Source organism: Aedes albopictus, chromosome 1 (assembly GCF_035046485.1).
Source record: "Aedes albopictus strain Foshan chromosome 1, AalbF5, whole genome shotgun sequence".
Lineage (NCBI taxonomy): Eukaryota > Metazoa > Arthropoda > Insecta > Diptera > Culicidae > Aedes > Aedes albopictus.
The window spans coordinates 203,300,607-203,325,259 of NC_085136.1; the positions used below are offsets into that span (position 1 = coordinate 203,300,607).

At 39.1% G+C, this 24,653-nt stretch overlaps 1 protein-coding gene across 7 annotated transcripts in view; it reads left to right on the top strand.

The window, feature by feature from the left end:
* The window catches only part of LOC109432219 (ABC transporter G family member 23), a 270,435-nt gene that overhangs the window by 239,544 nt on the left and 6,238 nt on the right, over positions 1-24,653 (top strand). The window contains exons 9-11 of one of the 7 annotated variants that reach the window (XM_029866972.2): positions 11,162-11,549; positions 11,619-11,868; positions 11,925-14,006. The exons of the other annotated variants lie outside the window; for them this stretch is intronic. Of the exons in view, the coding sequence (XP_029722832.1) occupies positions 11,162-11,549; positions 11,619-11,868; positions 11,925-12,492 (1,206 nt within the window). The 3' untranslated portion in view covers positions 12,493-14,006. Of the gene's footprint in view, positions 1-11,161; positions 11,550-11,618; positions 11,869-11,924; positions 14,007-24,653 lie in introns of those variants that run through there. 7 annotated transcript variants of the gene reach the window in all.

Here is a 24,653-nt window from a genome sequence, read left to right on the forward strand (position 1 = left end):
ATACAGATTTACCTGCCTTATACAGATTTTTGACCATCTGTACAGATTGCGTTTTATATGAAATACAGATGTTTTCTTGTATATGTTATAGATCTTTCACCACAGTTTTGTAAGGCATATAAATTTTTGAGTAGGTGATACAGGAAATAATCTGGCATCCCTGCGGATCATTGTCCCAGGTACACACACAAATTTTTTTTTCGCCGAATCTCGGCAATTTTCATTGCTTTTCACTGAGCGCTTAACAAACTGGTGTTTCGACGAGATTTTAGCAGTCGTATTGCTTGTTTGCTGTAGTCCAGGAAATTTTTTGCCGAAATTCAGCTAACAAACGTCAGTTTTTGCCGAAATTTAGTACATGTATTTGCTGAGGACGGGCTTGGTGGTCTAGTGGCTACCGCTTCTGATTTATATGCAGAAGATCCTGGGTTCAACCCCTGGCCCGTCCCTTTTCTCCTACTTTGTATCTTTCTATATACTTTTTCTCTGCTCTCTACGTATACAACTCATGTATATAAACATGTGCGTAGCCGTCGCTAGAACAGAAACGGCTTGAAAAAGCCGTTTCCCTTCCTTCCAAACTTTCACAGCACAGTGTCACAATCCTATTAGAAAACGCCCACAAGTTATGCAATCAAGCGAACTGTGCCCTGGTATCCACACACCAATGTATGAGCCTTTTGCCAACCAATTCCCACCAACACTCCAACATCCGCATGAATTGGTGCTGGCGCAGAGGTATATTCGGCCAGATGTGGATACAAACGATTGCAATCATCACTTCCTTACCCCTTCCCCACATTGGCCGGCAACCTGACGTGGCAGGCGCCATTGTCGCCTAAAAATTGAAGATCACCAACGCTCACACACTCAAGATGCCTGCTACTCCCCGGCAGATATCTCATTGGTCCTTGTGTGAGTGTAGCTGGTCCGGCGATACTGGAGTAGCATCCACGGGCGGTCAATCAAGCTCAAGCTCAAGCTCAAATTTAGTACATGTAATTGCTGAGCACACGGCGATGTCGGCGTTTGCCGAGCTCATCTTAGTGTGAAAAACCCCCACACAACATGGGACAATTATGCGTAGAACGTTAATGTTCATCCTAGATGGTTGTGTGCCTAACATTGAACGAAGTAGTTGAACTAGTTCAGCTATCTTTAAATATCATTACCAAATAAACACAATACTAAGCAAACATATTTTTATCAATCACAAACTTTACGCGAAAATTTATAGAGATGATGTTTGACAGATAATACAAGATCTTTGACGATCAGTGCTTTGCCTGATAATAGCCAACAAAGTCTATTGGATGAATATTTCTAAATAGACATCTGAGTGATTCACCAGTTCTTCTGTGATTTCAAGAGCTGATCTCAGCGTGCAGCTCAAAAAACTGCTTGCGTTTCTGATAACCCATAGCCTTCATTAAGGTGCCTGCTACCATAAATTCCGTAAAGCATTACGCCAAATTGATCGCTTTCCATAAACTTCTCCTTGCTGTCGATGTGTTTTGTGTTTTCCGTTCTCAGTCCGTTGTTCTCAGTCTTCATAAATACCAGATAAGGATTGTACCATTTGGACAGGTGTACCTATTTTGGGCAATTGCCGCTATAACTAAGCCAATTTCAAACCGATTGATTTGAATTCTAGACGAACATTTGAAAGGGCCTATCTGCTTTGCGTAAACGAACATGTTTTTGTCTTGCCCAACTGCATCCACCCAGGCACATCAACACCCTTAACAGATAGCTTGAAGGACACTCTTTCTGATAAGGGCGTTGATGTGCGTGGGTGGATGCAAATAGACCCTACAGAGACAAAAACATGATTGTTTACGCACAGCAGATAGGCCCTTTTCAAATGTTCGTCTAGAATTTTGGTACAGAGTTAGATACTGTACGTGCCTAACTCTATACAAAAATTCAAATCAATCGGGTTGAAATTGACTTAGTTATAGCGACAAGTGCCCTAAATAGGTACATACCATACCAATCAGGCTAACCCGACTAGAGGATCATAACAAAAATATATCATAATTATATCTCATTGTGTAATGACTAACAAATTATGTTATAATTTTGTTATGACATGGGTTGTTTATTACTTTTTCGAACTAAATTATAACAAAATATATTATAATCTTTTGTAACTAATTTTGTTATAAATGATTCAAAACAAATTCTGTTAAAACTTTGTTATTTTTACAACTGAATAAAATGATTCGTTGGAAAAATAACACAATTATATCAGAATATGAAATAATTTTGATTTTTAAATACATTACAAAAAATAAAAATAAAAATATTATGTATTCGTTTTTTTGTTTGTTTTTTTTTTACTGCGCAGAATGCCGGAAGCGTATCCGAGTACTCTCAAAACTAAAAGGTACTCTTATTTTTCCAACTTTGAACCGAACTTCGACTCGTTAAAATAAGAAACTATTTTTATTATTGATTATGCGAATAGAACGGTTGGGTCATGCGGTATTACCAAAAGTACAAATTTTCTGGAACATGTCCTTATACTATTGAGCGGCCCAGATGCAAAAGGGTGTAAGTGACCATTTTGAGCTGAGCATATAAAAAAAACTTCAGATTTCAAGCTCCCAGGAACATTTTTAAGATTATTTTTATGATGATTTGAAAAATTCCAATATATCAGAGAAAATTCGGTTTATTTTTGAAACTCCATACATTTTGTATGGGATGAAAAATTGATGAAAAACTTCAAACCTCATTTACTCAAAAGTGGGGTTTTGTCACTTACATCCCTTTGTTTCTAACCCCCTCTATTCTAATATCGGAGTTGGAGTAGTTGAAGCTAGAAATCCTCTACATAGAGATGAGCGGAAGTTACATACGTCGATTCGGCAACGCTGTTTGTTTTGTTTACAACAGCTGCCAACACTTGCTACAAAGCTAGATGTTCAAACTTTGTGCGTGACTTCGTTGTGGTTCAAGTTGTTTTGTTTACATTGTCTAACTATGGTAGAATTTTTTTTCCAAAATTTTGTTGAAATAGCGGAGCAATTGAAGAAATCTGAAATTCATTGCAAAAGTGTTACGCTAATCATATCGGCAGAAGTGAAGCAAGAAGCAGCAATGGAAGTTTTTTCGACAAGTTCAGCAACAAAAGTGTCGTCATAAGCATGAGCTTTTGAAAGCAGAATTAATAAATTTTTATCTTTTTACTAAACATACATATGCCGCCAATTTCTCGATATTAAAAATAAATAATTTTTATTTATTTAGTTTCGATTGCAATACCGTTCAAACGACGCCTTCCTACGAACGATAAGCATGTTCATTTGGCTCACACTTTGACAGTTCTCTCTGCACGATTGGCTCACAATGGCCGCCTCCGCAGATCTCTATAATGTAGGATTACTAGTTGAAGCGTATTGAAAAGACATGGTCTCTCGGGAAACATGTTCCTTAATGATTACTTTAAAATCAATGAACACGTACTGTATAGTAGCAAAGGTTTATTGGCTGGGACTCTTATTTAATTTGCACATCTTCCGGCAAATCTTCCGGAGTTAGATTTAAGTGCAATAAAAGCAACATGAATAATTTCACAGTATTTGTGCAGTAGCTATATACCCCGCTTCAAGTTAGATTTGACAATAATGTTTACATCCAACAAGCCGTGTTGGTATACAAACAGTTTCTTTAGTACAGCTTCTAGCTGTAATGATATCGCATAACGGCCTTCAAGGCGCTGCTGGTTTGTGGATTTGTTAGTATTACGAATTGTACTATATATTAGCAGCTGTTTCGTTAATGGGAACTCCTATTAAGTTTGTTCAAGTTTTCACATCTTTTGGTGTTCCCGTATTTGATATTTGCATTTCGAATGCCCACAGCAATAACTATTACTTAATTTGTCTTCTTAAGTTTATTGACTGCTGCATCATATTATTGATGATGATGATGATGATGATTGAGTACCCACCATCAGCGCAAGGATTACCTATATGTCATATTAACAGTACTGCTATTCTAACTTCTAATTATAACGTCAAAAAGTACCGAACAGACTATGTATTAAGAAGTAATGGATGTTATTGAGCGTGGAGATAGCAAATGCGGTACTAAATAATCCTAAACAATACAAATGTGAATGATAATTCTGCTCAGTTGATCACTGCATTTCTCTACTCAAACTTTTTTTTTATTACGACCTATTATCATTTGACCATATTTGCTTTGACATTATATCAACTTTTTCATTTCCAAAAATAATCTAAATCTTAGAATAAAACTAAATAGCATCTGCAAAAGTTATCATATCAGCCTATGATATAATTGTGATCAATTAAAACAAAGCCACATTTTACGCTCACGTAGGTACGTGTATGATCGTCGGTCTCACAGCGCAAAGAAAAAAAAAAACCAAATTCAATCATCACCGTCCGTAAAGAAAGCACCCCATGACGAAGCTCTATCATAAATAGTCGACTGGATATTTTTTCGTCGTTCTCTTTGTTCAACAAACGACGACGGGCCATGCGCACGCCACCACTGTTATTAGTGTTTCAGTGCGCATGCCTGCGCACCGCGATAGCGCTGTTGGTAAGAGAGAGAGGTTCATTGTTTGATCTTGCATTCAAATCTCTGTCTATTTTTGTTCTGCGACTGACAATTGTTTAAACAAGAGATGGGGGAATAGGGAAACTGGCAATACGTGGAACCAGTAAAGCTTCTTTCATTGCTCGCTTCAGGTTCTGTGATAGCCTCATTGGTAAAGGCGACTGATAATTTGCGATGGTAGGATTATTGGTTCAAATCCCGTCCGGGTATATATGTATGTTTTATAATGAACTAGAAAGTTTTTTGTGTGACCTATTATTTTCTAAAAATAGAATAACACACTCAAAATAGTTACCCAAAAAATGAGTATAAAAAAATAGTTTTTACCCTAGTTGGTGTCAAAGGAATTATAACACAATTTGTTATAATTTTGTTATATTCTATCATATTTCATGGAACAAATTTTGTAATATTTTTGTTATGATCATAACACAAGTTATTACATTTTTGTTCTTTTCAGTGGGAATTTTGTTAGAATTTTTGTTATTTTAACTACTAACGGTACATGTTTTATAACAACCCTTGTTATAAAAATGTATTGTAACAAAATAACACAGCTTGTTATAATTTTGTAATGTCCATCTAGTCGGGAAGGCCGGGGTGGCCTCTGCTGTACATAGTAACCGTCTCCACTCCACTCGGTCCATGGCAGTTTGTTTCCAGTTCCGCACTCTGCGTAGGGTCCGCAGATCGTCCTCCACTTGGTCGACCCACCTAGCTCGCTGCGCTCCACGTCTTCTTGTACCGGTCGGATGACTCTCGAGAACCATTTTAGTCGGGTTGCTATCCGACATCCTGATGACGTGCCCCGCCCACCGTAGCCTCCCGATTTTCGCGGTATGGACGATGGTTGGTTCTCTTAGCAGCTGATGCAGCTCGTGGTTCATTCGCCTTCTCCAAGTCCCGTCTTCCATCTGCACTCCGCCGTAGATGGTACGCAACACCTTCCGTTCGAAAACTCCAAGGGCGCGTTGGTCCTCTGCACGTAGGGTCCATGTTTCGTGCCCATAGAGGACGACCGGTCTAATCAGCGTTTTGTAGATAGTCAACTTCGTGTTACGGCGAACTTTATTCGATCGTAGAGTTTTGCGGAGTCCAAAGTTAACACGATTTCCTGCCTCAATGCGCCTCTGAATTTCTCTGCTGGTGTCGTTGTCGGCGGTCACCAGTGAGCCCAAGTACACGAATTCTTCAACCGCCTCGATTTCATCACCCTCGATATGAATTCGGGGTGGCGGGCGCGGTGATAGCTCCCTGGAGCCCTTTGCCATCATGTGCTTTGTCTTCGACACATTAAAAACTAATCCGATTCGCCTGGCTTCACTCTTTAGTCGGATGTACGTTTCCGCCATCGTCTCAAATTTACGAGCAATAATATCAATATCATCAGCGAAACCAAGCAGCTGAACGGACTTCGTGAAAATCGTACCACTCGTGTTAATCCCCGCTCCCCTAATTACACCCTCTAACGCAATGTTGAACAGCAAGCACGAAAGACCATCACCATGCCGTAACCCTCTGCGAGATTCGAAGGGACTCGAGAGTGTCCCTGATACTCGAACTACGCACATCACTCGATCCATCGTCGCCTTGATCAATCGTATCAGTTTATCCGGGAATCCGTATTCGTTCATAATCTGCTATAGCTGTTCTCGATCGATTGTATCAAACGCCGATTTGAAATCGATAAACAAGTGATGTGTGGGCACGTTGTATTCGCGGCATTTCTGCAACACCTGGCGGATGGCGAACATCTGATCCGTTGTAGCGCGTTCACCCATGAATCCAGCCTGATATTGCCCCATGAACTCTCTTGCAATCGGTGATAGACGGCGGCATAACATTTGGGAGAATACCTTGTAGGCAGCGCTCAGTAGTGTGATCGCGCGATAGTTCCCACAATCCAACCTGTCGCCCTCTTTGTAGATGGGACACACGATACCTTCCATCCATTCCTCCGGTAATACTTCCTCCTCGCAAATCTTGGTAATGACCCAGTGTAGTGCTCTCACCAGTGCTTCTCCACGGTATTTTAGAAGCTCGCTTGGTAGTTGATCTGCCCCAGCGGCTTTGTTGTTTTTCAACCGGCCAACCTCCTCTTCAATCTCTTGGAGGTCAGGCGCCGGAAGTCTTTCGTCCTGTGCACATACTCCTAAATCTGTTACCACGCCACCCTCGGTACTTGCGACGTCGCCATTGAGGTGCTCATCGTAATGCTGCCGCCACCTGTCGACCACCTCACGCTCGCTCGTGAGAATATTCCCGTAATTATCTCGGCACATGTCGGCTTGTGGCACGAAGCCTCTGCGCGAGCGGTTTAGCTTCTCGTAGAACTTTCGTGTGTCCTTAGCGCGGTACAGCTCTTCCATCGCTTCGCGATCTCGTTCTTCCTGCTGGCGCTTCTTCATTCGGAAGACTGAGTTCTGTCTGTTCCGCGCCTGTTTGTAACGTGCCTCATACGCTCTCGTACGGTGTTGCAGAATTCTCGCCCATGCTGCATTCTTCTCGTTTTTCAACTGTTCACATTCGCCGTCGTACCAGTCCTTTCTGTGATTCGGATTCGCAAAGCCTAGGGGCTGTCCATAAACCACGTGGTCATTTTTTTTGGGACTTTTCAGCCCCCCCCCCCCCCCGCGTGGTCATCAGTCCATACAAAAAAATTTATTTGTCCATACAAAATGGTCATTGGCCGAACCCCCCCCCCCCCCCTCCCTCATGACCACGTGGTTTATGGACAGCCCCCTAGTGCTGTAGTCGAGGTACTACCTATGGCGGATCGGATGTCCCTCCAGCCATCTTCAAGTGTAGCTGCGCCAAGCTGCTCTTCCGTTGGTAGGGTCACTGCTAACTGCTGCGCGTAGTCTTGAGCCACTTCTACGTTACGCAGCTGCTCGATGTTGAGTCGCGGCGTTCGACTTCGACGCGTGGTGATAACTGTCGAAAGTTTTGAGCGCATGCATACAGCTACTAAGTAGTGATCCGAATCTATATTCGCACTACGGTTGTGCGGACATTGATTATATCCGAGAAGCATTTACCGTCGATTAGAACGTGGTCGATTTGGTTTTCTGTTTGATGGTCGGGAGATCTCCAGGTGGCTTTGTGGATATCTTTGCGGGGGAAGAAGGTGCTTCGGACTACCATACCACGGAAGGCTGCAAAGTTTACGCATCGCTGGCCGTTATCATTCGATACGGCGTGCAGGCTGTTTGGCCCGATTACCGGTCTGTACATTTCCTCCCTTCCTACCTGCGCGTTCATGTCGCCGACAACGATTTTCACGTCACGTGGAGAGCAACCATCGTATGTTTGCTCTAACTGCGCGTAGAACGCTTCTTTCTCGTCATCGGGTCTCCCTTCGTGTGGGCAGTGGACGTTGATGATGCTGTAGTTGAAGAAACGGCCCTTAACTCTTAACATGCACATCCTTGCGTTGATCGGCTGCACGTTGTCGCATCTTGCCCAACACTATAAATCCTGTTCCCAGTTCATACCAATGCATTGGTGGTGCCACAGCTTTGGTAGAAGGTAACCGCTCGATGCCCGCTTTTCCACACTTTCTGTCCAGTCCAACAAAGTTCCTGCAACGCCACGATGTCGAAGTTGCGGGGATGTAGTTCGTCGTAAATTATCCTGTCACATCCTGCGAAACCTAGTGACTTGCATAGGTACAACTAAATAGGTACAACTGCCCAAATGGTACAAGACAACAAGTTCTTACCCCTGGTTATCCTTATTCAAAGCCGTTGACTGGTTCTGAATTTCCCCGAAATCCCGAGGAAGCTTTCGCAGTTAGATAGTCTCTTGGTAGGCCTGGAAGAGTGCGACATACTCCGCCTCCATCGACGAGAGTCTTACGTTCATACGGCGTGATGAACCTCCGTCCGAGAATCGCCGTCTACGACAGGTCGGGCAATGATTGACAGCTAAAGCAATCCCCAAAGCTTCTGTACACCATTGAATCCTGAAGTAACCTGCTTATTTCCTAGGGCATAAAGTATCCCGTGTCCATGGGACTCATGTGAGACTTTGTTGTTTTGACTTGATCTATTCCGTGCTTGTCCAAGAGCTTCTCGATATATTGCTTTTAGGCAGATAGAACTACACTCCATCCTCTCGACAAATAGCCAGTCCAAGGAAGCTCCGGATTTTGCCGAGACTGGTGGTTTAGTAGTAGCCTCCTATTGCACCATCGCGCCGATTGGCACAACCTTTGCATGATCCGCTTAAATCGACAGACTTGCTCCTACTGTCTTGGTCCAACAAATCCGGGTGGTTGGCGCATAAATCTGATCATGTGACGGTGGTACAACTTCTTAGCACACGTGCTTTTCTACTCTTTGCAGAGCAATTTAAAAAAACGAAAGCACGTCACCCTGTTTCAACGTCATCTTATCCGCAACCCATGCACTTGATCTCGATCAATTCAGTGTTGTACGAATCAGCCTAATGAGTTTCGTCGGAAGAACATGCTCTGCCAAACGAAGTTTCTTTTATTCCTTTTAAGGAACAGATAGTGGGTCTGCAAGTTGTAGTCCCAAAACTTATCTAAGATTTGTTGCGTAAGAAAAGTAGTTATTCTGTTTTACAGCTTTGTCGGAATAAGATGCAATCAGTGAAGTACTAGATTGAAAGTAGTGTGCTGGATTTTTGTATGGCGAGATGATCAATTCTCCATTTCTGCAACGGAATGGTGCAAACAGCGTGGGTATTATGATTCGTAGCCTAATTTGATGCTGTTTGAGTCGAACTTTGGGTAACTGTGTTGTTGTTTTATTTATTTCTGGCAACTTTAACAACACAGTTACTCAAAGTTTTGCTTAAACAGCATCAAATTAGACTACGAATCATAATACCCACACTGTGTGTACCATTCCGTTGCACTTGCAACGGTGCACTGTGTGTACCATTCCGTTGCGTTGCGTTGCAGAAATGGAGAATTGATAATCTAACCATTCAAAAATCCAGCTCATTACTTTCAATCTAGTACTTCACTGATTGCGTCCTATATGACACGATTGGCGAAGTACTAGATCTGCAGAAATGAGGTGATTTTTTGTACGGTGAGAAGGTCAATTCTCCGTTTCTGCAACGAATTGGTGCAAAAAGCGTAGGTATTATGATTCCTTGCCTTATTTTATACTGTTTGGGTAAAACTTTGGGTAACGGTGTTGTTGTTTTCTCCATTTCTGGCAGTGACCCACATTTTTGCTCAAACAGTATCAAATCAGACAAGGAATCATAATACCCACGCTTTTTGCACCATTTCATTGCAGACGCGGAGAATTTACCTTCTCACCATAGAAAAATTCAGCTCATTTCTGAAAATATAGTAATGTTACTTCATCGATCGTATCCTAATGGTCCACTCGCACCGTTTCTCAAATTTAAATCTCACCAAGCAACTCTCAAGAAACAATGCACTTTTGTCACCTATGCTCTCACAATTTCACCGCTTTTAAAGGGGGTTCTATTTTGGTAGGGGCTTGCTTCTGATTTTGATGTTCCATGCCTGCTGAAAACTAGACGACTCACTTGGCACCATAATTTCAATTGGGTGCAACAGCAGTTTCTTTTTATAATTATAAGAAGATATTGATATCGAGAGCGGCTGCAACCTTCCGAAATGTTGGTGCAAGATACAAATTCTTTTAGGTATATCTTATTCGCTATTCTGTCTTGAAGTTGTTTAACGGTTTTATTTTCGTCTAATAAAGCGTAAATATCACAAGTTGATTTTGTCCGGAAAAATGTTAGTGTCAATTCAACAAGTGATCGAAAATAAGTGCAATTGTATTCGTGGTGCAGCAAATATTGATGTGTTGTGATAAAAATGTGTGTCTTTTGTATGCTGCACGGGAATGAACGATTGAGAGCAAACACAATGGTTATGGAATCGCAAGCATGGTAATAGCACAAGCAATAAGGTGAAAACGTGAAAATTTTACGCCGATGTAGGTTGGTTTCCACTAGCTGTACCCGGAAACAGTGCAAACGTTTTTTGGCACCGACATTTTTTCTAAACTTCTGATCAAACGGTGGCAATTCCCAGCAAATGTTATTTAGCTGACTTAGCTCTTCACACGCACCACGCTAGACCACATTTCGGTTGCACTCTTCAAATATTTCAACACATTCTCTGGGTGCAATAAAATGCTGGAAGACGGTGACTGCGTATGATCATATTGTAGGAGGCAACGATTAATCAAAATTATGAATCGTAGGTCGTTATCTTTCCAAAATCCAAACAATACTTGGAAAATATCTCGGATCAAGTATCTTTAGCAACTATGAAGGAAAAATATCCTTGGCATTTTACGCATTGTATTGACTAAATATGGCTTTAACAGCATCCAACCCATTTAGTCGAATGGCTCAGAAAAAGTGGACGCTTCATCACCTCACACAAAATTTCAATAAAAATATGCAAGTCACAACTGAGTGCTTTTCAAGTACCATTACGCAACTAGCAAGTTTCGTTCAATCCGGGGAGTTAAGCCAAGATGGGGAAAGAAGAATACCGCCAAATGTTCATCACCCTTCTGTTCTTCCTCCACAACCGCAGATCACAACCAAGGGTAAACTGCGAGCGCTTTTGGCTAAGAACTTCCTTCGGATGTGGCGTAATGTAGGTGTGATGCTATTTATCTTCGCCCTTCCGGTGATGCAGGTTATCCTGTTCTGTTTGGCTATTGGACGAGATCCGGCAAATCTACGGATGGCTATTGTTAACCAGGAAATGAACACCACCAACGGTGAATGTATTTTCGATGCCGGTTGCAGCTTCACGAACCTATCTTGCCGCTACATGAGCCATCTCAATTCGACAATAGTGAAAAATTACTACCCGGATTTGGATTCTGCTCTAGGGGCGGTAAGACAAGGTGATGCGTGGGGCGCACTCTACTTCACGGATAACTTCACTGATGCGTTGGTAGCCAGAATTGCGTTGGGTAAGAAAGCGTGATTATTGCGTAATCGTTCAAATACAACCACAATCAAATGGTGCTACATAATTGTAGGTCGCGACGCTGACGATGAGACGCTCGATCAATCAGAAATCCGTGTATGGCTGGACATGTCTAACCAACAGATTGGTATCATGTTGAATCGGGATCTACAAGTAGCTTATCGGGAGTTCGCTCAGGAACTGTTGCGCGTCTGTGACAACAATCCAAAACTGGGAGATGTTCCAATTCAGTTCAAAGATCCCATCTATGGCACCAATGACCCCTCATTCACGGATTTTGTAGCTCCTGGCGTGATCTTGACGTAAGTAGTCTTTGGTTATGATCATAAATGAATGATTCCTTCATGCTCTTTTTCAGGATTGTATTCTTCTTGGCCGTCGCTCTAACATCATCTGCGCTGATCATTGAGAGAACTGAAGGATTGTTGGATCGTTCTTGGGTAGCAGGTGTTACGCCATTTGAAATTTTGTTCTCCCATGTTGTGACGCAATTCGTTGTAATGTGTGGCCAAACAGCTCTAGTATTGATTTTCATGATCGCGGTCTTTGGAGTTACAAACAACGGAGATTTAGTTTGGATCGTTATGCTCACCATTCTTCAGGGTCTGTGCGGTATGTGCTTTGGATTCGTGATTTCCGCTATCTGCGAGTTGGAGAGAAATGCCATTCAATTGGCATTGGGATCTTTCTATCCAACGTTGCTGCTGTCCGGAGTCATTTGGCCAATTGAAGGCATGCCATTGGTGCTGCGATATGTGTCACTATGCCTGCCACTAACACTGGCAACGTCATCGCTGCGATCAATCCTGACCCGTGGCTGGAGCATATTGGATGAAGATGTATATCTAGGATTTGCATCAACAATTTCTTGGATTGCGATCTTCTTGGTGATAACACTGCTCGTACTTAAGTTTAAGCGAGGCTAGGTACTATTCGGTAGGGTTTAATGTTTAGAGATCATTTATTTATATGAGAGCGCATGCAACCACGCAAACAATCATCAAACCCGTGTACGTTTTCCCATAATTTAATGTAACGGTTTGCTTATTTTTAGTGGTGGAAATACGCAAATCTAATTCCTGCAAACTGTCCTGGGACGAACTTTGCTAAACATCACTTTTGGAATCTAGTCCATTGAGAATGTACATCCCTGATGCGGGCAAGTTTTAATTAAAACTAGTCACCGGCATGGCGTGTACGTCCCGACACCACTGACTACTTATTGTTTTCCAAAAGTTAATACTATTTCGCTCTGTTCGATTCCCATAGTAATTTGCAATCATCACGTTTAAGAAAATGTCTCAATCTCAATATATGGTTGCGCTATTTGCTATCATCTGCTCACTACTTGCTTTAGCATTGCACTCTAGAACACAACCATTTCCAATAATTAGTCCCTTATTTATCTTTCAATTGAATGTGTACATGGCTTTATTTGTAATTTAGCACTCCTATTCTGTTTTTGGGAAGTATGCTTCTTCTATTATAACAAATGTTTATGATAACATGTAACTGAATTTAATTTGCTCAATGTTTCGTTAGTTACTGTTGTTTATTTTTGACTAAGTCCAGTAGAAAAAATAATCAAAACTCTTCTCAATACCGACTTTTCAAACTAATTCTCTGGAAAATAAAATAAAAAATTGCAGAAAATAACGAGGTAATAGATCTGTACATAAACTAGCCAACCAGCAATCAATAGTTTTCATGCGACGATAAAAACCAACAATTATTGAACTGTGATTATACATTTTTCTTTTTTTATTCTAAGGATTATTTTTCTTAGAACTGTTTTACACTAACTTTTAAAGAAAAATCGTAGGTGAGAACTTTTTAGAGGAAAAAAGGTACATGAAGCCAATTGCAAAAAAAAGGAAACCATAGACTTAATACCGTAACACTTATGAATAGACGTGGATCCCACCATTTCAGGGATTTTCCATAAACCGAAAACGCATGCATTCCAGCTCATTGTAGCTAATCGAAACGGCAGTGAGTTTGTTCACCACCTGAAAAAGAAAAATCTTAAGCATATGCTAATCTAGTTCTTTATTGTTTGTGAAGGGTAAAGAAAAGCAATACAACCAAGCCGGGGGCAGTTTACTGTCCTTTGGCTGTACTATTTTATATCATCCTTCCTCTCCTTGTTTGGAATAGTGTCGCTTTTTCTTTTCTTGTATAGTGGTAACAATGGAGGAGAAGGCAAATGACGTGTATATTGTGTGTAGATAATTCGGGATTTTTTCCTTTACGTAAACAGTGAATCTTTAGTAATTGACAAAATTAACCGAAACAAGCATGGGAGCTGTATAAGAAAATTTGTATGGAGGAGAATGAATAAAATTATCTTAAATAAAAAAAACGTAGTTTTAGAAAATTGGCAATGATGACAACACCCTACTAACACTGGTAACTGGTCATTCAGTAGCTCAATTAACTTTTAGTTTAATTTGTCTCTGTCATTAACTATTGTAAATATACTAATTTCCTTTTTAAAATTATTCACAACTCGCAAAAAAGGTGCAAATTTCTATTCTGTACAATAATTATGACAGAAACCTGAAATTTCTTCGATATTTTCATTGCTTGTATTGAAATTAAATTAAATTTCTCATATGATTTGAGATAAAGGCGAAAAGGTCAATGATACAACAGTCAGAAATGGTTATATTTACGCAGTGGGTGGAACTTTACGCCCACCGCGATTCTCGACTGCCTTACATCCGATTGAGCTTATTTTTGGACTGTAGTTGCCAAATACCATCCAAATATTAACTGAATTGTTTGGAAGACAACAGAGTAAAATGGGGCACCGTATATAACGAATCCAGGCTTGTATTTAAGTGATTGTTTCTTGGCGGAATGAGTAACTTGAATAGGCATTTCTGTCCAATAATGTTTGCGTTTGTTTGCAACCAACGTTTTTAAAGTTATCCGAAACTTATTAAATTATCTAAAATTTATATTTCAAATTAAAATCTTATAGATTTTTCCCAGGGATTCTCCAAGGATTCCCAGATGTTCCAGATGTTACATCAGGGATTCCTACTGGGGTTGCTGTTTCTGAGATATCTTTAGGAAATTGGATTTTTCTTGGTATTTTCTAGTATTCTCATCAGATATTCTTTTGAGATTACTCAATGGATTTCTTCTGGAATTACTTCATGAATGTTTTTTTTTGGGGACGGAAATTCCATCAGGAGTTTCACTGAGAATTCATCCAGAGTTTCTTCGAAAATTTCTTGTAAGAGTTACGTCAAAGATTTCTTTGGGTAATCTTATACAACTCTTCTAAGAATTTTTGAGAGAATCCTCCAGAATTTTTTTTTTTGATTACTTGGATTTCTGAGGTTTTTTTTCCAAGACTCCTCTAAGCACATGCCTGAGATTCCTTTAGCTAGTTTTGTAGGATTTTTGCTGTCTTTGACATTTTTATTCTGAAACTCTTCCAGATAATTTCTTGAAATTCCATTATAAAATGTTTTGGTTTTCCTTAATAAAAAAAAACTTCTAAGGCTTTCGCAAAAGATCCACTTGAAATTCCTTGAGAATTGCCTCCAGCAAGCCCACCACGAGTTTCTCCAAGGGTTTGCTGGAATTCTTTTGGGGTTTCCACTAAAAGTTTTACAAGGTAAAACTTCTGAGCCTTAGGAGGTTCTTCTATGATACCTTTAAGAAATTGCAATTTTTGGGATTCCTCCAGTAATGTTTCTGGGATTCCTCTAGGTGTTTTCGTAAGATTCCTCTCTAGGGATACGATGCGCTGTTTTCGTTTGGTTATTTAAAAGTGTTGCTTACCCCTAAATCCCAGGAGTTTCTTCGGAAATTAACCAAGACACCGCGTTTTAAATCGCTCCTAGAATTTCTACGGACATTTATTCAGGGGCTTCACCAGGAATCGGAATTCTTTGAAGGTTCATTTCTTTTAAGGTTCACCCAGATGTTCATTTTGGATTTTTTCGTTTATCGTCGTGGTTGACGATAAAATCAAATTTCAAAGACACAGTGTAAACACAAATTGACAAATTGATAGATTAATTTGTGAAAAAACAACACTTGTTTTGGTGAGATTCGAACCCACCATTACGTATCGCTAAAATTGCAAGAGACAAACCCGATTAGGGTGGTGCTTTGAATCCAATTTGATTTCTATTTCACAGAACCGTAACTTTGTCTGTGTCTCAGTTGGTTAAAGCGCCGGACTAGCAATACGAAGGATTTTCTACTGGGTTTTATAAAATAAATCTGGAGGAGTTCTCTAGGAGTACATTCTGAAAATCCTGCTGGAGTTCCTTCTAGGTTCCATCTTTCAGTTTCTTCTGAAAGTATTCCAAACGGTCTTTCTGGGAATAATCCAGATGTTCCTTCTGGAACTGCTTCTGGGATCCTCCAGGCGTTCCCTCTGGGTATCCTCTAAGAGCTCCTATTTAAAATACTTCAGATGTTTCTTGTGGAAATTCTCAAAGATTTATTTCTGGGAACCTTTCTTCAGTTCCTGTCAGAGAGTATTCATGGTGTTTTTTTTTCTGGAAATTCCGGGTTTTTTTTCGGGGAATCCTTCAATAGCTCCTGGAGAAAATCGGGGTATCCTCTAAGAGCTCCTATTTAAAATACTTGAGAAGTTTCTTGTGGAAATTCTCAAGATTTTATTTCTGGGAACCTTTTTTCAGTTCCTGTCAGAGAGTATTCATGGAGTTTTTTTTTTGGAAATTCCGGTTTTTTTTTCGGGGAATCCTTCAATAGTTTCTGGAGAAATTCGTAAAACAAAGCCTTGCTTTAATGCTTTAATCAGCTTCTGAAAGAGCTTCTAAATAAATTTACAGATGGAATCCATAAAGGAGTTTTAAAGAATCCACAGAAGGCGTTTGTGAAGTAATCCCAAAAGAAATTCGTGGAGGAATCACCAGAAAGAGTATCAGAATACCCCCAACAGGAGTTCTTGAAGGATCCAGCTGAAAATGCTGGATGCATCCCCAAAAGATTCTGTCCAGAATCCTCTTTGGAAATTTCTCAGTATTTTATACTGGGTTTTCTTCAAGAGATCCAGAAGTTCTTCTGAAAATTTCCAGGAGTTTCTTCGAGAAGTTCACTAGGAGTTCCTTCTAAGAAACCACCTGAAGTTCCTCCTAAATTCCCTCCTGGAGTTCCTACTGAAAATATTCCAAAAGTTCTTTCTGGGAACCCTCCAGATGTTCCTTCTGAAAATCCTCTAGGAGTTTCTTGTTGGTATCCAACAGAAGCTCCTTTGGGCATCCTCCAGGAGTTCATTCTGGATATCACCTAGGCGTTCCTATTTGGTATCTTGCAGGAGTTCCGTTTGGAAATTTTCAGGAGTTTCGGAATTTCTTCGAGATGTTCTCTAGGAGCTCCTTCTGAAAATCCTCTTAGAGTTTCTTCTTGGAATGTTCAGGAAATCTTCCAGGAGTTCCTTTTGGGAATCCTCCACAAGTTCCTCTTGGGTATCCTTTAGTGGAAATTCCCCAAAAGTTCTTCCTGGGATCCTGTCGGGAAATATTCATAAAGTTTCTTTTGGGAATCCTTCAACTGTTCCTCCGTTGAACAAAGTCCTGCTTTAACCCTTTCGGGACGGATGGGTCATATTAGCCCACCTTATATGATGAGCTGTATAAAATCAAGGACAATAGATAGCTATATGGTTTCTTTGGCAAAGTTGTGCCACCAGATGATAACAATTTGGAAAAAATATTATGGATCATATTTAGTTACACCAAAACATCTCAGGGATCCAGAACATTTGGTGATTTTCAGTTCTAAGAGAATGCTCTCGAATCTAATGAACACCGAATATTTCAACCATTGTTTACACCTACATATATCCAACCGTGTTCTATAAGCCTGCATCCATCATGAATTTTGTAGTCACGTAGATATGAGATGTTCTATGCTCTCCAAATCATCCGAAAGTTCAGCCAAAATGGTCTATCATATCAACCAAGGTATGGGTAGTATCTTTGGATATTTTATTTATCAAGTTAGGTTCTGCGAGGCTATACGCGGTACAACCAATTGAATTTCCAACAAATTAAATATTTAAAGTTCTCCAAATCATCCTGGAGATCAGGTTAGATGATCTACCACAACGACCAGAACATTGTTTATGTCTCCGGCTAATGAGACATACCCAATCAGGTTCTACAAATCAAGATAGCACATTCATGATTAATGTTGATGAGTGTAAGACATACTAGCATCATTTATAGCATCCGAAACTTTAGGCCAAGTGATCTATAAGATCTACACAAGCATTCACATTTGCTTCACCAGTACCACGTATCCATTTATACTCAATGAGCCCATGCGCAGCATTACAGGTATTTTTTTTTTGTAATCTAGATGTCCTAGGTTTTCCAAATCATCTTGGAGATAGGGCCATATGATCTACCACAACAACCAGAACTCTGTACGTGACTATGGCTAACGAAATATACCTATGCACTATGCAGGTTCTGCAGAGCAATATGAATGATTTATGATTGATTTTGATGTGTAAAAAATATTGACCTTACTATTATCCGGAACTTCCGGTCAAATGATTCTTTAATTTAGTGATTCTGTACACAGTACTACAGCTTGTTTTGCATGTTATAGGTTTTCCAAATTATCCTAGAAATCTGGTCATGCCAGTTTTCCTATGTTAACAAGACATGTCCAAACTTGTTCTACAAAGCAAGATGGATCGTTTGTGGAATATTTTGATATCTGTATTCTATCTCCTCTAATATCATCTGAAACTTCAGGTCATCTAAATAAGTCAGAAAAGGCACTCACATTTCCTTCAGCAATATAACGTATCGAATCATGTTTCTAGAGTCTAAATTGCATTATAGATATTTTTTAGCAATTTAGATGTTCCAGGTTCTATATACTTATGTACACATATGTCCACGACCAGCGAGGCAGTACTAACTGGTTCTACAAAGCAAGATGAATCATTCTTGATTAATGTTGATGTGTGTAAGACATTCTAGGTCTATTAGTCTTATCCGAAATTTAACTCCAATGATTTTTAAGATCAAAGCGTTAAAGGGCTCACATTTCGTTTTACAATATTATTTATCCACTCTTGTTCAGTGAATATATACGCAGGAACTCATGTATTTTTTTTTCGAAATTTAGATGTTCTGTGTTCAAAAAATTATTCTAGAAATCAGGTCATACAATCTACCGCAACAGTTAGTTTTTAGTACATGTTTCATAAATTTTCGCGGCAAGCAAGACATAGCCATGCTGGTTCTACAAAGCAAATCCCACCATTCATGATTTTGATTTTGATGTGAGTCAGATATTCCAAGTCATTCATTATCATACAGAACTTCAGGTCAACCAAGTCTGTGATAGTTCCTTTATTTTATATCACAGATATGTGCAACCATTTAGTGAGTTTAACTCTATTTATGCATTAGGTAATACACATCTTGCTGGCGTAGTGTACGGCCAACGTGAATGACTGGATTAAAATGATCTCAATGCACGACTAAGGTCAAACGCAGCACTACAGATATATATATATATATATATATATATATATATATATATATATATATATATATATATATATATATATATATTTTTTTTCTCTTATATGGAAGTTCTAGGTCCAAAAAAAAAATCGTCCGAAAGATCAGGTCATATGATCTATAAGATCAACTTCGGAGATGCTCTTAACAATGATAGATACCCACTGAGCATCTATAAATCAGTGTTGGTTATTATCTCGGACGGGACATGACAGCTGGCTGGTACAAGCCCTCCTATTATTTTCAATAGAGTTCATACAGGTGTTGCTTCAGTGTTGCCAATAATATTCATACGCAAATCCATCGAACTTGTTGACTATTTTTTTAGCTTCCTATTCTGCTTCGATGAGTAAATTTCATCACGTCAAGGTCGGAATAAAAACAGCACAGAATATGCTAAATATTGATGGTTATCAACTTTCAGCAAAACGAGATTTAAAAACCAGTAGCTACTAACTTAACAATAAAGAGCCCTATTATAAACTAACGTAACGGGACGCAACGCTGCTTTTTTTTAAATCGATCTATCAGAAGTGGTCTTTTCTGACAGACAAATGATTTCGTACTTCCACATATAATCTATTGCCAGGCTATGTATCACTATTCTACTGAAGGTGGAGCTCAATTATTAATCAGTAATAATGCACCAAGCAGCATCCAGCTTGATATAGTGAGTTGACTTGTTTTCATAGAAATTGAGAAAATATATTTATTTGATTCCAGTGTTGTCATTGCACCACGGATTCGGCTCAAGTTTGTCCAGCGTAGAAGTACATTGCTCTCTGAGTGATGAAGAAGAAAGATATACTTTTAATTGCTTTCTTCATCAAAAAATTAATCCATAATGATGATCATAGTAAAAAAATTGCATACTTTTTGCTCCAGTGATGCAAGTTTTCGACTCTTGAGAATCTTGTTATCATTTTTCAACAAAGTTGATCCCATGTTATTGTATACCTTATTTGAAAATAACTGGATGTAAAGTTTTAATTTCCGACATCGTTGTTATGTAAAATTTGCAATAGGTTGCATTGTTATTCGGAAGAACCTACAAAGAACAAACTGTTTTGATTCCTTGGCATGTAATGGAGCACAGTAACCAATTCACAAGAAGCGGTTTTCTGCATTTAAAACTAAATCGTTTATACTTTTGACTGGATGCATAAAAAATGTTTATTCAATATTTTCATGCCTTTTTGCTTTGCAATAGAATATTATTCAAAAAATCGAGTCTCACTTGATACTTTTATATCTAAACAATTGTGTTTAAATTTTGGCAGAATGTTTGTTATTCATACTGTGTAGCATGGCACATACTTTTTAAATATGAAAAACGGTATACCATATTTGAACAGTAATTTTGTATATATTTTCAATTTTCAGCAACCGAAAAATTCATCTCATTTTATTCATGCGTGTGAAAAAGTTTGCTGATTTATTACTTGCTGGTGAGATTCTGGGGAAAATGTGAATTATGAGATTCACTAGGATTATTGGGAGGACTTCTAAAGGGATAGCAGTTATCAATCCCTTTGAAATCGTAGGATCGAAGCCTGATACGATTGCGGTTCAATCTACGGCATGGGCGAAACTAGGATTTTTTGCTAAGGGGTGCACTTCTAACAAAAAATCATTAGTTCATCCATTCACTATTCATCGTCCCATATCTCACAGAGATGCACCAAAATTCTAAGGGGTGCCTGGCACCCCCGGCACCCCTGGTAGTTTCGCCTATGATCTACGGTAGGAGGAATTTTGCTGGGATTGGAAGACGCTAAAGGAGTTCATGGTGGGATTCTTATGTGGATTCGGATATGATTTGATGGAATTGGGATTGATTATAGAGGGAAGTTACGTTGAGAATCCGGTTATTATGGTAGGAGGTATTCCGGTGGGGAAAGAGAGTACAAGTTAGATTTAATAAAAAATGTTCAGATATTCTGAAAGGGATTCTTGGAGTAAACCCTGAAGGATTTTCTCCACAATGTCACAGAACCTCATAGGAATTTAGACTGTGATTACGGAATAACTCAAGATATTTATGGGTTTTATTCAGGATTATCAGGGTTTTATTCAGTTTCCTCTGAGATTCCCTGAAACGGGATTCCTTCACAGATTCCTTCCCGGATTTCTTCATCTACCGGGATTCTCCCAGGGTTCCTCGAATCATCCAGGTAGTATTTCCGAGATTCTTCCATAAAATCTTCGCAAAGTTCTTCAAAGAATTCATTCCGAGATTCTTCCAGGAGTTTCTCCTGAGATGTCTTTAGAAGTTCAAGGCAGATTCCTTTAAAAAAAATCTAGGATTCCTAGAATGCGTTTTTAGATAGAAATATTGGCACCACTATTTGGGAAAACTCAGAAGCAGCTCTTGGAGGAATGCCTTATAAAACAAATGCTGAATTAATTATTCAAGAAATTGTTAGAGACATTTATCAAGAAAGATTGCTGTTAAAGAGTTTACTTAAATGTGAGAACTTAATAAAACAAAGATATATTTTCGGATCATCTGGAGTGACTTCATAAAGAGTTCCATAGAAAAACACCTAAATGAATTCTGTAATAAACACCTAGAGGATTTACATTAGGACCATCTGAGAGAATTCCAGAATCATCTTCCGAAGGAATTTAAGAGGACTCTACAGAAACTGCAGACGGAGCTCCTGAAGAAATCGAAAAAGGAACTTCTTGAAGAATGCCAGGGTTTCTCCAGGATTTTCTTCTGTAAATCCAATCCCTCCCAGAATTCATGCAAAATTTCTCCCAGAAGTTGCTTCTGAGATTGCTCGAAGAATTATTTGTAAGTTTCATCATGTAAATCCTTCCTAGATTCCATTAGGTGTTTCTTCTGTGGTTATTCTAGGAGTTCCTTCTGGGATTCCTTCTGGTGATCTTTCTGGGTTTCTGCAGGAGAAACTCCTTTCTGAGAAAACTAGGCATACCTTCTGGAATTTCTCTAAGTTCCTTTCTGTAAACAATCGTCATTATTCCGGGAACATCTTCCGGGATGCCTCCAGGACGTCTCAATAGCATTCTTCCAGAAGGGCCTTCATCGGATCTTCCCACAAAAACTTCTGGGGTACCTCGGGGATTTTGTTCTGAGATTGTTGTGGAGAGACGAACCAGCCAAAGGCAGAAAGTCTCTAAAATAAAGACAAATCAATCAAACCAATTCTGAGATTACACCAGATTTTCTTTCTGGAATTCCTACAGGAGTATCAACCGGGATTTCTTCAGGAATTAATTAAGAAGGTCTTTCCGATATTCGTTCAAGAATTTATTTCAAGATCTCAACAACATTGATTGTATTAGCTCGGCAGTTAGTTAGTCAGTCAGTTTGTATAAGACTGCAGTGCAAAAATAATCAATATGCCAAGGAGTTCCAGTTGAAATTTCATCCAATTACTTCCAAGATTCCTGCAGAAATCCTTTCCAGGATGCCTTCAGGAACTTCTTCCGGAGTTCTTTCTGGATTCCTAGAAAAACTCTATAGGAGATTCCTCCGGGAGGTCCACTGAAATTTCTCTAGGAATTCATTCAACGTTTCATCCGGGTAACTTTTCTGGAATTCAACCAAAAAAAATCTTGTGGGATACCTTCAAGAACTACTCAACCGTTCCTCCAGGAACTCCTTTCAGGATTCTTACATTAACTCATTTCAGAAATAACTCCTTTTTTCACTTTCTTATGGGCTAAAATATAAACGACTCATAAGGAAGTGATCATTCTTCATAAATAATTCCAAAAGTCCCAGTGAAGAAACAGGGGTGTAAGCAGTAATGGATAACAACATTTTCATAAACAAATAAAAAAATGCATAAATAAATCAAAAGTTTCCATATATAATTGATTTTTGAGCAATTAAAAACGTCAAAAATGCAATGAATAAATTAACTATTGAAACAAAAAAAAGCCATTTTCCCCACCTAAAAACTTTGAATTTTCCATAAATAAACTCGATTTTTCCATAATTAATTAGAAAATTCACAGTGAAAAAATATCAGAAAAGCAATAAATAATTCAAAAAGTGCAATAAACAAAAACATAAATTATCAATAAATGTCAAAAAACGAGCAATAAACGTAAATGCATTTTGAGCAAAAAAAAATATATAGACCATGCGGCGAACCACAGTTCCAAGAAATTGCCCGGTGTAATGCAAACATAGATGTTATCCCTCTTTTAGGTCCGACGAGCGATAGCGAGTTCGGACAGCAAGCAATTACACGGTAAATTGCAATCATAGACCATAGTTACGCAGGCTTTTCAGTCGTTTTAGTCATATAAGTGCGATTCAGCATTTCACTGTCTCATACTCTCCTGCATTTGTTTTTCATGGGTAATTTCGTCATTTTTTATTGCATTTTTTTTTATTGCTTTTGTTATTTATTACTGCTTTTGTTATTTATTACTGCTTACACCTGCCGATTCTTATGGAATTCCTCCAGAAGATTATTCTGGAATTCTCCTAGATGTTCTTAATCCTTGTGGGATTTATCAAACAATTCAAGAGTTTTTTTTATAGAACTACTTAGTAGGAGTTCCTCCAGGGGTTCCTTTTGATTTTCTTACAAATGTCACGCTAGCAGGTCTATCTAGGAATTGTTTCTGGGAACCTCAAATGAAAAAAAATCTGAAAATGTTATAATTATCATTATTAGCTTCATTTACGAGGCTTTCAGCCCTAGGTTGGTTCGCCTCGGAATCTGAAAATATTCCAAAAAGAGGAATTATAGAAAAAATGTCCAAACGAATGTATTTAGGAACTTCTCGAGGAATCTCGGAGAAAATCCTTGAAGTTTTTCGGAACTCCTGGAGAAATCTCGTAGGGAATACCTAAACAAATCCTGGAAAGAATCTCTGAAGCAATCCCGTATGAACACCTGGAGGAATCACTGAAGAATCTCAAATCAAATTCATCACAAGTATTTTTAATCATAAGCCTTGTCAAAACACGCCGGAACCCACAAAAAAACTCGTCCAACATTGATCTGGTTCTTATCAGATTTCTCCAATTTTCATTCATGTTCTGTAAGAAACCCTCACCGGAATTGCCATTCAATACCCTCCAAATGTTCCTCAATGACATATCAAAGTTGGTACCCAGTATGTCTATTAGAGTTCCACTAGATTTTCAACAGGATTTGCATGGAAGTCCAAGGTGAATTCCACTTATCATAGACTGTGAATCGCAATCGTATCAGGCTTTGATCTTATCGTAGATCTAACTGCAACCTTTTTGAAGTCCTCACCCCCGAAACTCCAGCGAAATACCTTTCAAAATGTCAGTCAGCGTTACCCTCGGAACGCTCAACAGTTTCATTGGAATCTCATAATTCTCATTTTCTCCAGAATCCCACTAGCAAGTCATAAATTAGCGCACACTTTCACGCGGGTGAATCACACATTTCGAATTCAATCACGCTATCCATGAAACCCAACATTTTTTTTTTCTAAGTTCCAAAACCACGAAACGTCAAGGACTCATAGTAACCACGGCATGCAGAGCCCAATGGATTTCTGCACGAATTTATGCTGGCCTGCTTACT